Source organism: Lepisosteus platostomus, chromosome 2, assembly GCF_059453375.1.
Source record: "Lepisosteus platostomus isolate fLepPlt1 chromosome 2, fLepPlt1.hap1, whole genome shotgun sequence".
Classification (NCBI taxonomy): domain Eukaryota; kingdom Metazoa; phylum Chordata; class Actinopteri; order Semionotiformes; family Lepisosteidae; genus Lepisosteus; species Lepisosteus platostomus.
In genome coordinates this window covers 5,316,094-5,332,307 of record NC_142612.1, presented here as the reverse complement: position 1 = coordinate 5,332,307, position 16,214 = coordinate 5,316,094, and the positions used below count along the sequence as shown (strand labels likewise).

At 42.0% G+C, this 16,214-nt stretch overlaps 2 protein-coding genes across 5 annotated transcripts in view; one reads left to right on the top strand and one right to left on the bottom strand.

The window, feature by feature from the left end:
- Positions 1-233: 233 nt before the first annotated feature.
- prrg1 (proline rich Gla (G-carboxyglutamic acid) 1) lies at positions 234-12,676 on the bottom strand. Of its 4 annotated transcripts, none has more exons than XM_088646974.1 (5): positions 12,349-12,676; positions 9,082-9,269; positions 8,320-8,377; positions 6,195-6,355; positions 234-4,530 (listed from the first exon to the last, which is right to left on the bottom strand). In XM_088646974.1, exons 3-5 carry the CDS (start codon positions 8,327-8,329, stop codon positions 4,063-4,065), a joined length of 639 nt encoding a protein of 212 aa, XP_088503100.1. In that variant the 5' UTR covers positions 8,330-8,377; positions 9,082-9,269; positions 12,349-12,676; the 3' UTR covers positions 234-4,062. The 4 variants fall into 4 exon arrangements, with proteins under 4 accessions (XP_088503100.1, XP_088503090.1, XP_088503071.1 ...); XM_088646964.1 differs by lacking the exon at positions 12,349-12,676 and adding an exon at positions 11,903-12,340 and having other exon boundaries at positions 9,082-11,863; XM_088646945.1 differs by lacking the exon at positions 9,082-9,269.
- A 243-nt stretch (positions 12,677-12,919) lies between these two features.
- The window catches only part of LOC148675759 (cilia- and flagella-associated protein 47-like), a 210,456-nt gene continuing 207,161 nt past the window's right edge, over positions 12,920-16,214 (top strand). The window contains exon 1 of the mRNA XM_088646922.1: positions 12,920-13,027. The gene's annotated coding sequence lies outside the window, so the exon portion shown is untranslated. The remainder of the gene's footprint in view (positions 13,028-16,214) is intronic.

Below are 16,214 nucleotides of genomic sequence, written 5' to 3'. Positions count from 1 at the left end.
GACCAGGCTCACACCTGCTGAGCTTCAGTGGGTTGCCAGTTGTGGGTTGCAGGGTGATATGGCTGCTGGTTAAAGAATGTATTTGGCCCACAAATCCATCTGGTGAATGAATACATTTTGGTTTCTTCAGTGTTAGACCTTTGAAATATCTACTGGAGAAATTCTGCATTTTCACCACAGCAAGTCCAATATAAGTGGACCGAAAAAAGGACTCCAGAACAAAAAGCAAACTGTCGCGTTTTGAACAAGTTTTATTACAAATGGTGTTAAACACTGCACTTTTCTAAAAACGTGTGTTTTAACTTCAGTGAATACAATTACTGATTGATTTTAAGAAATAAGGCACTTCACAAACGTTTCGCTAAAAGTATACAAACTCAAAATGAACAGATACTGCTGCTGTGCTCTTTACTTTAAAAAGGTAAACATCATTCATCCCGTCAGCCTGACGTTACTCCAACAGGCCTACATCTGAAAATGAGTTACTGTACGTGAAATTGAGACATACGGCTTTAATTTTTCCTCCCTTTTTTGGTTTGCTTTTTTATTTTAGAAAAGGAAAAGCCAAGTGGGGCCAATGGCAACAGTGTGGACAACTGTGGCTGAACATGCAGCGATGGGATCAACACTGATAACTATTGGTTTGAAATCAAGTTTGCGTCTGGTAACAGGGGGGTACATTTCGTTTGAGTCAACAAGGGAAGCTGTCAAACTCCACTAGCACTATCTTATACAGGGGGTTATTTCACACACTCAAGCAAAATCAATGCCGCTAACAGAATTCAATCACCTCAACTGCAACTTAGAAATACAGGTCTTTGGTTGCACTGCACTGCATTGATCAATTCAGATGTGAGCCCATTTCCCCAAGACCGACAGACCTTCCCATGTCTGTTGAGAGCCCTCAGCTACATCTGCGTTAAGGGAGATCAGATTATGTTGAAGACATGTCATCGTGTTTTAAAATCTTCTTTTCAAAAAAGCACTAATTATCACGATGCATAAAGTATTATTTAGAGACTTGCAAACCAGAAAACAGTGGTTCACATCCATAAAAAAGCAATAAGATCCATGTTGATAATTTCATCATTAAACTGACCACGCAATATAAACAGTTTCGTACAGATGACATAAACAGAGGTATAAAAAGCAAACCTTTTGTTCTAAATTTGAATCAGTATTACACCATTTGTCTCTTTCTTAAAGCAGCAACTGCGATGGAGGTTTTACTGTTGTTCAAAACCATGGTAAATGATTATTCTTTCTACTTTGGTTGAAAACCCATTCCAGTCCATCAGCTGTACAATGTCTACTAATCACCGGGGGGAGTACAGAAGCAATGTCTCGTAAGCAAAGGTTAATTTTGAGATTTTCAGGTATTAACTGCAACTATTAGAATCAAAATTCTCTCAAAGAGCAACATATCTCCGTTTTAAATATGAAGTTAAACTCTGCAACACAAAATTATGTCAGCAGCTTCCTTAAAATATCAAAACTCTTTAAACACGAGTTTTACTTTTCATAAACATTAATTTAAAAAAAAAGGTAACAGCTGCAACAGTTCTGATAAGGCAGTAATTAGCTACCACAAAGTTGGGCATTTAGGACAAAATAAAGTGTGTTTTCAAAATAAACAAATGCTGGAACGCGTTTTTGTTTCCTAGCAATACTTTACAGTATACTGTACATGAACAGAAGAAAGCATATGTATCTCGACCAGTTGTTACTTACTGTAAGTCAAGGTATTAGCTTCAACAACATGGCTGGTTGCTTATTCCATACATCCACAGCTCTTTTTCCCATTAAAGCCATTTTTGAGTGTTTTTTCCCCCCCAAAGAACACTGTACTGGCAACTACGGTACCTGCCGTCCAGCCTAGTATAGTTAAGGATTCAATTAGCTTCTCTCCACCAGTCTGCTCTGACTCTGACCACTGTCTCTGCCTCTTGTCCTAGGTAAAAGGAGTCATTAGGATCTACATTTTCTTAATTCATTTTGAAAACAAAACAAACACAAAAAGCAAACATACAAACAAGGCAGGAGGGATGAATAAACAGGATCTGAAGGAGATAAAACATCCCGTCACACTTTCAGTTTTCACACCAGCAAAATGTTATTGAGCCATATGTTTTTCCAAAAGATCAGTTCTAAGCCAAAGCGAACACATGCAATTTAAAGGGATCTCAGTCTCCAACCATACTCAGAAAATAGATTTGCTGGCTGCAGTTAAACGTTTGAACAAAAGACGTTGTGCCTGAAGACTGAGGCTCTATAGTGTACTCATCAGGGCTTGGAATTGTCCCAGGTCTCTACTAGGGAGCTCAGCTGTGTCTGCTCCGACCTTCATAACCAATTTGCATTTTTTAAACACCAAACACAGGCTTCATAGCAAAACATCACATACAAAATACAAAAATCACCTGTTGGATCATTCAACAGTTAGGTCCCCCAAGCTAAAAGCAGATGGCTGTTTTCAAAGCTCATTGTTATTAAACATATCAAAATATAAAAGTAGTTCTTGAAACTTGCTCTTCATTTGGCCGAGGTTAGCTTTATTTAGCCAGCTGAAAGTTACTTAAAACACAAGCCAGGTGTATAAATACTAATGCTGCTTTCATGTCAACTAATACTGTTAATGTACTTTATAATCTAATTTAATATCTTATTAGAAAATCAGTATAAAATTCTTCCTTATCACAGACATTGAAATAAACAATGTAACCTTTAATCATCTTAGACATAAAAGCTATTCTTTCTGTAAAACATGGTTCTATAATTCCCCTCTAATTACAACAAATTACTGAGGGATGCTAGGAAAGCCTAAGATGTAGTTAAGTAAAGCGTGTTTACATGTTCCATTTGTAAATAAAAGAAAAATCTTCATGGCTCCTGTATATTTCAAGCTTTCGCTTGTTGGCCAGTTTACAGTAAGTGTGAAAGCACTACACTGCAAAGTTAACAACTACACTTGGTAGGTATGTCCTTTTCCACTCCTCAGTGATAAAACGATTAAATGTTTGCCTTCAGATTTTTTTTTGTGAGAGCATCACAAAAGTATTCGAGAAGGTTACATTTAAGGATGCCTTGGGGTGTATCACCGTAACATCTAAACAAAATATTGACTATAAGATGACAAAAGCAATGGGTAAGTATCCCGACATTCTCCCTTGATTTCCATGTGACTGTGTACCAATCCATTTTCTCTGCTTTTTATACACTTTAACTACCTGCTTTTCCAAACTCTTCCTTCTCTGGCTCATACTTTTCTATTTAAACGTCACTGAAAAGCCTGCGTCTTTCTATGAGGAGCTGGGATAAAGATCCCATAGATAAAGTTACACCGAGAGGTTTTGAGGTTCATATGCTACTTCTCACTTCAGGGCAAAATTCCCCAGCAGCTTTATCGCAGCTTCGGTCTTGACATTTGGAATACCATCCCAGCCCCCATCCCCAGGGCTCCCGAAAAACCAGAGCTTCCAAATCAACCAGCGAGACTCTTTTTAGTACTTGTATCAGTATTTTTCTTAATGTAAGAGGCCCTGCTGTGCACACAATTGTTCAATTGTGGGGGAAACAGGTGGGGGTTAGGGTTAGCCCACCCCCTTCAGAGTTAAGAGTCATAAAACATCCCAGCCTCCTGTGTACGAGTGGTAGGCAAAAACCCGCACTGTTCTTCTTTTCGTTCAATCACAATTCTACACTATAAACGCATATCAAACATACGACCCTTTCCAAATTCAGTAACAGGAACCAAAGGCCAGCAAAGTAACCAGCTGCTATGCTAAGGGCGCAGGCAGCTTGTGCTAACTGCCAGTACACGGAGCTTCTCACCAGGTCACCACTCCAGATCGCTTCTAAAATTAAACCTCGGGCAGCGATGAGGTAAAAACAGCGGCTCAGGATTAAGGCGTTGAAAGCCTGCGCGGTTATTCTCGGGAAGGCCGAGACGGCACACACCTGATGTCATTCAACCGAGCGGAATCAGAGCAGAACATTAATTTAAACCAGAAGGGAAAACAAAACAAAAAAAGGCGTTAGAGGTTGCTCCGCTTCTGGGGGCTTTCACTTCACGTCGCCTACGAGCACGCTGCTGTTTGGACCGGCGCTCACGATGTCGTCGTACTGGGGGGGCGGGTCTGCGTCCGCGGCTCCGGCTTCAATCCGCACCTCCACGCGCCCCGTGGCTTCCTCGTACGAGGGAGGGGGGTCCCCGCCGGACAGCCGGCCCGGCGTCAGGTCCGACGGCGGGGAGGCGTCCGGGTAGTAGCACCGGGGGCCCAGCCGGTCCATGGGCTCCAGGGACAGGGCGCGCTCTGGCCGCCCCGGCCCCTCCCGCCGCGGGCCGAAGGCGGAGCCCCTCTGGAAGAGCTTGCGGGAGTGGCACCGCCAGACGGCCACCAGCACGATGACGATCAGGGCCAGGGCGGTCAGGAGCGGGACCACCAGGTAGACGGAGTGGAACCGGCTGCTCCCCAGGTCCAGGCTGCTGCCGGGGCTGCTCTCCCGGACGTACTCATCCCAGAACACCCTCTACGGCGGAGACAGAAGAGACGGGGCGCTCAGCCGCTGGGGGCATCGGCAGCTGGATCGGTGTTACAGGAAAAAAAGCCCTGCTGCACAACAGGGTGTGCCAGAACAAACCTTGTTTTAAAGCGTTTTAAATAATAATAATAATAATAATAATAATAATAATAATAAATAACTCTTTACACTTAGATAGCGCTTTTCTAGGCACTCCACTCAAAGCGCTTTACAGGTAATGGAGACTCCGCTCCACCAGTGGATGATGTGATGCAGCCATGGTGGACCAGGACACTCCCCACACACCAGAGAACAGAGTGATGAAGCCAGTTCAGAGATGGGGATTATCAGGAGGCCATGATTGGTAAAGGCCAGGGGTAAATGTGGCCAGGATGCTGGTGTAACACCCCTACTCTTTTCGAGAAAAACCCTGGGGTTTTTAATGACCACATTAATTCCTGAGATTCCTGACCTTGGTTTTACGTCTCATCCGAAGGACGGCACCGTGTAACAGTATAGTATCCCTGTCATGATACTGGGGCACTGGGGCCCACACAGACAGCAGGGTGAGCGCCCCCTGCTGGCCCCTTTAATACCTCTTCCAGCAGCAACCTTAGCTTTTCCCAGGAGCCTCCCATCTAAGTTCTGACCGGGCTCACACCTGCTGAGCTTCAGTGGGCTGCACTGCATAAGTGGTGGAGGAATTGCTATCTCTCTCGGAGAAAGATCTGAATCTGCTATTTTTTCACGTGCCTTGTAACAAGATACTGAGTTCCATAACAGAGTGGGAGAACATTGCATACCCTGGGCTGAGACACAATTACCACAGTACTTTTCAATATCAACGTGTGTGTGTTTAATTGCAAGCATATGCAGGATATATTTTTAAAAGGTTTGTTTTTAAATCAAATTAAATTTTTTTTGTTCACATTAGTAGAAAAAAAAAATTTACTCAAACATCACGTTTTGATTTATCTAGACATTCACAGCGATTCCTCAAAGCCCTGACTGGCACATGTACAGTAAGCAACACTCATGTGTGGGGATCACCTGCCAAAGATACAGGGGCTCTTCACTTGTACTGAAAAATGGATGTGAAACCTTACAGGCTAGCCTGCACACAGAGCTTAAATTAGCAGAGATAAAAGTAACTGGGCCTGGAGAAGCACACAGCCAACAATACTATCTGTGTGGACTTGGCACATCAACAAATAAGCTTGCATTCCAAACTCCACTTCGTGCCAGGAGCTAAATGCGATAGTGATTGTGTGTGCTGCTGCCAGGAATACTCCACTGGGTCTCACTGGGTTTAACCTGAGCTTCACAAAAGTATCACTGGGTCCTCAAAATGAAACTGTATGGGGAAAAGAATCGACCACCTCTGAAAGGTGACTTTGTGGCTTCCAGCGGCACTTTCTGTTGCAAATCTGTTATCTTAAGTGGAAGGTTTTAAAACAAAACAATCCCAGTTTCACACCACAGAAGACAACTGATTTTTCTGGTTTCAGATGGAGATGAGAAAACATCTAAATGCACGTGCTGTGTGTGAGGGAACCATCACCACCGTCAAGGTGAGCAGGAGCCCTAAATGACCTCAGAAAAGAAGTCATTTTCCAGGTAGAGTCTGAGTCTGAGACCCCCCCCTCAAAACACTATCACTCAACATGACTCACTGTCTTCTCATCGTTTTCAAAGGCCTCCCTTGCCTCTTCGTACGAGCAGATCTCTTCCCTGCACTCTCTCTGGATGTTCCCTTGCTTGAACTCCTCCATCAAGCTGTTTGCTCGGGGGAACCTCTTCAGCAAGGAGTTGGCTTGGTTCGGCGACAGGAACACTGAAAAGGTTCAGAGACACACAGCTGTACACAAACGGCAGGAGATTCTAGGCTCATGGCTACTGGACAAAACAATCAACGGCACAATCAAAATGTTGAAAAGCTGGAGCCATTCCATGCACTGCTGTTTGTCTGGCAAACATGTGGTTTGGACGTTTTGGATTTCCTGCCAAATGTGTGTCCAGCGATGAACTGAACGAGCTCTGATTAACATCTGCAGTGACTGAAACCCCCCTGTGATAAAAGGTTAAAAAATGCATGTATTGCAAATAGCAATTTAATATTTTCAGAACTACGGTGTTACTATGCAATAGGAAAAGTGTGCATTACTAGCTGAGTGAGCTCAAAGAAAACTCTTCAGATTAATCTGTGGTGCCTTTCTCATGATCTCCTGGTTTGTTACCCAAGTGGGAGAACGGCAATGACCTGCTGAAGCTCACCTCACCTTAGAATAAACAGTACAAAATCTGGTCCCATACAACACCAGTCTGAAATCTAGGTGCTTGACCAGTGAACAATTTATAAGCACTGACAATTCCCCAGTTCCATTCATTTCCCTCTTAACTTGAGGGATATCTCCGGGGACATTGCACCGATATGTGAAGTCACTACGTAGAGTGAGAGTGAGCAACACTGACACTCCTTAGATCAGGTAAAAATAATCATCTGCTACTGTTGTAAATCCCTCATAACCCCCTTGAGACATTGTTCATATTACTGCTCGTGAAATGGAGGACAAGTGTTATTGTATTGGCAAACTCTGCTGCCTTAGAGGCGAAAAATAAAACCTAAAATGATAACAAAGGGGAGGAAATTGCATCATAGTTCTTGAAAGGACACAGTAATGCTCTTACAATGTAAAACCAATAAACCTGGCTTGTGTACTGTGTACCAAAAAGCAGGTTGTAGTATCAGCTACAGCTATTCCTTCATTTTTAAGTATCACTGGTGGTGAACTAATAAGCACTGAAACTAGGGCAGGCATCTTACTGATGCTACATGTCAGCCCTTACATAAACATTACATGCTCATCTGCGGCTCAAAAACCGTCTAATCTGCCACTTAAACCTGCCTGCTGGTAGCCACACCGTCACTTTCTGCATTTGTGGTTTCTAAGTGTAGCTTGGGGTAGAAATAAAAGTCCCCAAGGAGTATTTAAGGTTTTGAAATTAATTTGGTGGTTGAATCAATGTCCTGCCTTTGTCATGCACAAAACAGAAATGCTCAGAAAATCGATTCCTCACAACCCTTCATACTAAATACTATGAATATACTACGACTATTAAACTATGAAATACACTGTCCCCATAGGCAGTGGATTCCTCAATACCCTCCAGAGAGAAAAATAAAAATAACTTTTAAAAAAATAAAGAAAAAAGTCAAGAAACAAATATTTTTTTCCACTCCAGAAATGCCTAAAGACCAAAGAACAAATCATTTCAAACAATGCAACTACTTTTCTATCATCTGGCATGTCTTTTAAAAATTCCCACAACCCTACATTTGCATACATAAAAAAATATCAGAGAAACACCCTGAGCCTGAGTTTGATGGAGAGTAGAGGCAACAAAGCAGTCTACTGTTATTATAACCTAATCGTATGCAGGAATACCAAGATACACAAACCACAGATACTGTATGCTGCACTGTATACTCCTGGAAGTGCTTGAGATCCAGAGCATGCTATAATTATACAATATGCAGCTGAAAACATTCTGCGAAAGTAAAGCTTAAATTCTCACTGAAGGGCTTTAAGGCACTGTGATTATGATTTTCCGCATATTTCACACAGCTCCGAGTTACAGTGTTTTAGAAAAACACTAGCATAAAGCCAAAAGTGGAACAAATCTGCTCATCATCTAAAAAAAGCAAAACCAAATTTTAGGCTAAAAGGTTATCAGTACTCAACAGTCGCTCTAAATGAGGAACACTGCATAAATTATTCACAGATGAGCCTTGCTTACCACTTCCCATGATGAAGCTCTGTCGCAGCTCTGTTCTGCAGAATCACAAATTCACTACCTAAAAAAGCAATCGTGAAAAACAAAATCAGTAATGTACAGTAATCGTCTCGTGCAGTCAGATTTGCAAAGCAGTTGGCTATGTGTAGGATGGATGGTGCTTTTTAACAAAGCAATAGCATTACTGACTATGCTACAGTAGTTATACTAAAATATACCCAAGCAGGTTTGAATTAAAGGAATTCGTTCAGCCTCCAACAAATGTTGGTAAAACATAGATATGAAGACAATGGGAAATTGCTATACCCAAAGTAGTGTTCTTCTGTGAATCTGACCCAACTAAATGCTACTTCAGGCGCATTTAAAGTAGCCCAGATTCTTGAACTCTGCACATCCCTCATCCCGCACAGAGAGGAAACTGGGGGCTCAACCTTATTAAAACCAATAAGTGACAGAATAAAAGTACCATTTTGCTTCTCCTCATTACTGGCTTTAAACACCATTTGCCTAAATAATCAGAAAAGGTGAAAGAAAACTCCTTTGGCCTCTGCCTTCTACCAGACAGCACTAATTCAAATGCAGTTTGAGTAATTAAAAAAAAATGCTATTCAGCGGAGAGTTAATTAATGGCGTTTACAACAGAAGCTTGGGAGGAAGGTTAGATCTAATCTCACACTCTGGTCTCCCCTTCATCTGTCTCGCATTTGACATGTGCGGCAGTCAGAGACAGACAACTCTCTCACGCTTGCAGCTGTGAAAGCTTACCTTAGCCGCTCTTGCGCTTTTCTGCTGCTGCCGGTTGTGTGGCTCAAATTTCATCCTCCTTAGCGCGCGCCACCTTTCCGTGCACAGCTGTATTCAGCGATGCGGCCATTGTTTGCCCTCTCTAAACTCGGGCGGGATTCGGAGCTTCCTCGCCAACTCGAGCAAGCAGCCCTTCAACCTCAGCCTCCCTGAAGAAAACACCACAGCAGGTGCAAGGAGCCGGGTGTTTTCCCTTTCTTTAGGCTCTCCTGACATCGCCTCTCAGCTGAGCTCCGGAATAACCACGGCCACTTCTCCCCTTTCAGTTCCCTCTTTAGAATTTGCTGCTGACCTCTGGCGCCCTTGTCTGAAATCTCTGCCCACTCACCCAGCCCCCACCTTCTGTCCTTCTCTGGTCTAGAGTCCAGCCCACCACGCCTATGGTCCCAGCCCAGATGCGTTGTCTCATCTCTCCCTTTTTCCCGAATCCTTCATTTTGCTGTCCCCGCCGGAGCCCCCCCAGTCATCAGTTCTGCCCCGAGGGTGTCAGTGCGCATGGCGTTAGCCTGCACTGGGTCCAGGAATTCCTGTTTTAACAGCTTCACTGCCTGGGCTGCTATGAGGGAATTACGCCCCCCACATAACGTACCCCTTCCTAAAGCTGGCGTCCAACTGACATGGTCTGGCCCTCAAACCCCCCACCCCCCACCACCACCCCACCATCGGGCAGCCTCTTGGCCGATATTAAACAGAATTAGTGGACAGTCTCTAATTTTTTATTGAACACCTTGTACAGTAGTTTAAAATTTAAACTTTAATTTTTTCTTCTCCAAAAGTAACAAGCATATGCAAGGAGGCCATGAAGACATACTCCGTGTGAATCTATTTCTACACCATATTAAACTGTTTTGTAGATGGACGTTTGCATTATGCATTTAAAAGGTTTTGACTGTCTCTTTACCATGATAGCCTTAAGCTTATACTTAAGGACATTTTTTCAAGTAATTCTGTAGAAAGGATTGTTCTGTTCAATGAAACAATTAAGAGAAATGGAAACAAGTATTCCACAGATCATGCTTCACACTCCAGTGACTATTTCAACAAGTGTTGCTAATATCGATATAGTCATCTTTTTTGTTTGCAAGCACAAGAAACTCCTACAGTAGATGCAGACTCATTAGCTGCATGTACATATTACAAAGAGGCTGTGTGTGAAGGAAGCAAGCACCTTGGTTGACAAGCACATTTATATGGGCGATATTCTGGCTCAAAGCAAAGCTTCTGAATGCATCAATAAGCAAAAAGGACGCTGGTTTATAAAAGTGACCAACATGGCAGATTCCTGCACAGACATTAGGAAGGTAAACTAGCTCATATTACTGCTAACATTCACATTAAAACCAGATGCATAATGAAACAAAAAGAGAAAAGGTCAGTTTCTGCTGCGATATTCTGCAACGCAGAATTCGGTCAATAGAAGACTTAAAAATATTTCATGATCTGCATTTACGAGACCTATCAGCTTGTGACATATTTAAAATGGCACAATGCGACTAGGCTTAGTTACATATGAAAGAGAAAGTTTAGCAATAAAAACTTCCATCTACAAGGAAAGTCTAGACGATTCAAGCAATTAAAGACTATCAAGCAGACAATGTTTTGATGTCATATTACTTGCGACATTGCGATTGCATAATGTGATACTTAAGTCGCCTGGAAAAGGACAGGAGGAGCCTGAAACTGTGGGGGAAGTTTTGAACTTCTGGAATAACCACATATTGGTTTCGTTAAGCGGGGCAAATTACCGTAATCTTTGATAAAACCCCAAATAATGGACTGCCTGCATGTTAAGCTGCCCTCTGCTAATTTTCAACAGCAGGATGGAGATCCCTTGCTGTCTTAATGCTGTAAACTTTTAGTGCTGTTGGCCTGTTTTTCCCCCAATCATTTCATTACTCCTACAAGCAACGTTGTCCAGCCACCTCCCCATAACAGTGACATCACTGAAACAACTCCTGACTCCTGTGTGACATCACAATAGGTGCCCCAGACAAATAAAGCTCATTAGAGTGGTCAGGTCAAGAGGTCTTATCTGTGACTTGAGCGCTGAAAGGCCGACAGTACTAATTCTTCTGTTCGAACAAATCTTGTTTTTCTTACCTTAGAAACAAAGCATCTTTATTTTCTCCCCCCTACAAAAAAGGTGAACTCAAGCCTGATACGTCTTTAATACATGTATACATTTTGGGGGTCTTTTGTTAGAGATCTAGGAAAACAGTTTCTGCAAAACATATAGTGGTTCAGGGTTTTCCCATTAGAAACCGCAACTCAATACAGAATACACTGTTTGCATTGTGGACAGTTTAAGACACCAGGAAGCAAATATATATATTTTTGGCAACACAAAAACAGATGAACAACCTGGGCAAGTGACGTTAATGTAAAATTCCTACTTCTGAAAAAAGGTCTGTAGAAAATCCCGAGGGCAAAAAATAAAACTCGTCTCTTGCTAAGAAGACCTTTCGAGATCGCAACATCTACGATTTTTTCCTTTCAAAACCCGTCGCCTTTCTCAAGAGACATCTGCCTGTCCGAATGACCAGCACCACATCTTCTGAACACGATCGCTGCAACGTCCCGATGTCACTGCATTTGTTGTTCAGTCGTTTCGACAAAATCGTGTGCCGCAGCATTCAGGAATACAAAACACTTTGCTTTTGACTGTGTCATTGTCAAAACCAACGACCAGATTTCATTTGACAAATCCCCCAGCACTGCCCGGCCCGTGCGGAGCCGACTACACCTTTAAAGGGCAGAACTTGATGAATTCTGACAGTGCCACTTCGATTATTTCACTGCGGTCAGATGACCGCTGTCAGGAAATGTTTATGACACAGAGTTCAATAGAAGCACCAATTGTTCAACAACATCACAATGGGTAGGCTAGCCTTTGTTGGCCGACTGCCCCGCTTGTTGGAGGAAATCAAACACATAACTACAATAAACGGCACCTGATGATTGCTCCTGCCCACACCGTATCATTTTCAAGCGCTCTATAATACAGAAGTATCTCTCTCTAGCTGCTAACAATGTTAATAATGATGTTTGACACGATTGTCTGCTTGTCAGACATCAAGAGACTCCTCACAGAATCACTGCTGACCCTCGCCATGAAAACTGCAGCGAGTCCTTCCACTAACGAAGACACAAATACTGATTTTTTTTTTCCCCACGCGTCCACTAGCGTTTCTTCCTAAAGAATTGGTTTAAACGATATCGAAACTTTACCTCTCTCGCTTGGATCCGAATCTTCCCAGTCCCATTCCCAGCCTCTGAAAACCCCACGCATGCTCATATCGCGGTCTTTTAGTTTTTGTGACCCCCCCACCTCATTTAAAGGGACAGGAAGCTGAGAGTTTCTGGCGACATTCATCAACTCGCTGCTTAAAACGATGTGGTGCGCGAAAGCTCATTCAGCGTAGGGCCTGGAGTGGTGGAGCAAGGGGTTACATTGTATGTAAAAATACAGACATACCAAAAAACAAAATACAGAAAACAATCTCACGGAATGTACGTACTGAATGTACCGTGAACCCTATCTAACGGCACCCCGATAATCTCATTAGAATGATTATTATGAAACACAAACTACTGTAAACGTGGGAAATCCATGTATCAAACACGACATGCCATGATATGAACACGTCTGTGTGTTTTCCTGCCATCGTCACTGTCGTTTTGTTTCTGAAGAGTTCGAATTCCATTGACGACGACTAACATTCCATTGTTACTATGAGGATGACGCAACCACCAGAAGACTGTTGAGCGGAGACTAAAAATAACTTTCTCACGTCCTTCAGTTTTGCAGAAGCCGCTTGTTTGTTTGTGGCAAACAAAACGTAAATCGACAGGGTAATTTAGATAGAAACGTTAACTCTTTGTAACGCTCACCTGAAACTGCTAAGAGGTAGGTTATTCCCTACAATGAAGGATCTTATAGTTGAGGTTAAAGAATCTGGTATCTTATAAAGAAATAATATCTCTAACCATGATGTCTGTAGAAACTGTATTTTTCTCTATAGTTATAACAATGACAAAGTCTACACTGCACTATTGTGTAACGTCACAGTAGCTCATGTCTATCTATAGCCAGCTTTAGCTGAATGGAGAAAAATGTACTGAGATGAGAGATTCCGAGTTTTTTTTTTTCCATAAAAATATTCACATCTGGACCTTACGGTGCATTTTTATCAACCTTCCTCTGCTGTTTTCTGTGCTGACAACTTGACCCGATTTTAATGTGAAACAACATGCCAGTGTCTGAGATGATACTGTACATTGAGCATCAGGAAGAAACTCATAACGGAAGGTATCAATTGATCAAAACATCATTTCTGGACACTGATTAAATGATCTTTGCATTTGTTGTCTGACCACGATACACTAGAATAACCTTGATTCTAGCGTAAGGACTAAATTGCCTCATTAGAAAGGCAGCTGCTTGGCTGCAGGTGATGAGGTGACTTATTCTCTTGAAAGGCGCACCTGGTGAAACTCCACATGCCTAGACGGGACCAGTTTCATCAAGAGAACAGTGCCTTTGGTTTATCAGTTTGTTCAAGCCTGGGCCAAGTCACCTCAGGTGGACTTGCCTGCATCAGGGTTTGTGTAAGGCACCCTGATGGATGCCAGTGAATGTGGCACAGAAAATATGCTAAATGCTGAGTACAACAGAGCCATCAATGGGGATATCTCTAGAATTCTAAAAACTATAGTTATAAAAATAAAAATATAACTATACAGTACCAAGTGTGGTGTTCTGGGCAGGAGTGTGTAATCTCTCCTGACCTCCACTTTGTGTGGTGATTGATGGGCTTCTGACTGCACGGTGCTGCACTGATTAAGAGCTGCTGCTGCTGCCCTTTCCTGTGAGCTCATCCTGACTTGACAGCATTCCAGTGGGAATCCCCACATCCCCGAGCTGCCTGTGTAGCAAGAACATGGGACAGCTAAGCCATGAATGCCCTACTACAGCAGAACCCGACTGTTTTAGACAATGCGCTAAATGTTGAGCACAACAGACCAACATCAGCTCATCCCAACAGATGAACAACACAGTGAACACATTGGACAGAATCCCACAAGACAGCATCTGCATCCTGATGCAAAGCATGCGTCACAGACTTGTGACAGCTTGTGTTGCTTCTGAGGCAGACCACCTTCAATGTACACACCCTGTCGAGCATCTCTCTTGATCACAAATGTTAATCAGCAGGATACATGTTGCCTGTGCCTATGTAACATTAGTTTAAGTGTCAGTGCACCTACTGCAAAAATGTTTTCATTTCCCCGATACATTATCTCTTGCCTGAGGGCAGTGGGGTGAAGAGCTCATGCCCGGGGTGGTGACTGTCCTCTGTCATGGCCAGAATTCTACCAGCGGTCCGCATAGAGCTGTTTAATCTCTATGAACTCCATAAAGGTATAAGGTTGACATGATTGTGTAAGACGACTATAATTTCCTCCTTCAGTACAGCTCCTCTTACTTACTGTATACATTCATGTTAAATGACTAGGTCTATGGTAAGTGAGGTTCTAAAATTTGGGGAATTGTTTGAGCTGGGAGAAAGGGCTCAGGAATGCAGGCACTCCTATAACTGGCATGCAGTAATCAGGAACACTTTTCAGATAACGCAACTGTAAATGTACTGGCCAGTAGTTACTAATGATGCCTCCTGCTTTTCCCAAGTAAACTGTTCAACATTTATGAAAACCACGTTGAGAAAAACCTGAATACATTTTAAGTCGAAATGCATAAGGGTGTTCCTAAGCAAGTACAGTACATAAAAACATGAACAATGACCTATTTTCTAGAAATACTCATGGTTATAACATGTTGATACACGTTCAATATAGGTAGCATATTGCATAGGTCTTCTGCATGTCACGTCATAAATCTTCTGTGATTGTCGTTTTTTCTTCTTTAATTAAAGTACATGCCACATAATGCTGCAAAAATATACAAAAAGACGTACTAGTTACAGCAATAAAAAAAGAACCAATCGATGAGCTTTAGAGAATAGCTATGCTCTACACCTGAACTCCCAGGATCAGCACCATTGAATGATAACGTATTACATGGAAGTAGCTGATTAAAAAAAAGTATTTTATTTCTCACTATATTAAATACATTTCCTTGTCCTCCCGAATGCCTAGGGCAGACATTTTCCATTATGCAAAATTATGTGAAGATTTCCAGTTATGAATTAACGAATTATTAGTTTATAATTTTTTTAAAGGTTTACCTCAACAAATACAAAGTAAAAGAAAAATTAAAGTAAAAGCCCTTCTTAGACGGTGGTCTGCACCGACGATCAGAAATGAAAAGTTAGAGAATTATTTTAAAGTTATAATGACAACGCCCCCTAAATTTGTTGACACGGGTTACGTTAATCTGTCTTTGCACACCTCAAATTTTCTACTTTTCTTGCAGCCCTACATGCTCAACCTCTCAAGCTGGTCTATTCTAAACCGCATGACTGTGTAATGTCAAGGGAAATTAAATTAATTTTAGGTATCAAAATTAATTAACTTTAACGCCCCGCCCCGTTGTAAATTGGCAGTCTGCAGTAGGTAGGGACTGTGAAAATAAATGTGAAATAAAGTTGGTAGAAACGGTCGAGCCTTTTTCTGCCGCCAAAAATGAAATTAAACACCTGTACTCACTGTAGTAATATACTAATATACTATAATATAAGTATATATAAGTAATATATAAGTAATATACTAATATACAGTACTGTTATAATGGTCTAATGTACCTGTACTGTATATGTTAAGTAAAAGCTTAACTTTGCGTGCGCGGTCTCCACCTGGTGGCAAAATCGGTGCTTCCAAACCTACAAAACTACAAAACTGTTTTCTCGTTAACACTTACGGTCTTGTTTGGTATCAGTGCATTCGTCATTAAAGATAAAAAAGAAAACAAAGACAACACCAATTGTGCTTACAAATGCTATTAAAAATTAATATCTAAATAATAAATAAAAATATATGTACATGTTGTTATGAAGAGGGAAATTTGTTGTTTTTTTTTGTCCCGGTGAAGATGAATAGGTGGCGTTGCCTAGTAACCCAGGACGCTGCAAACTTAA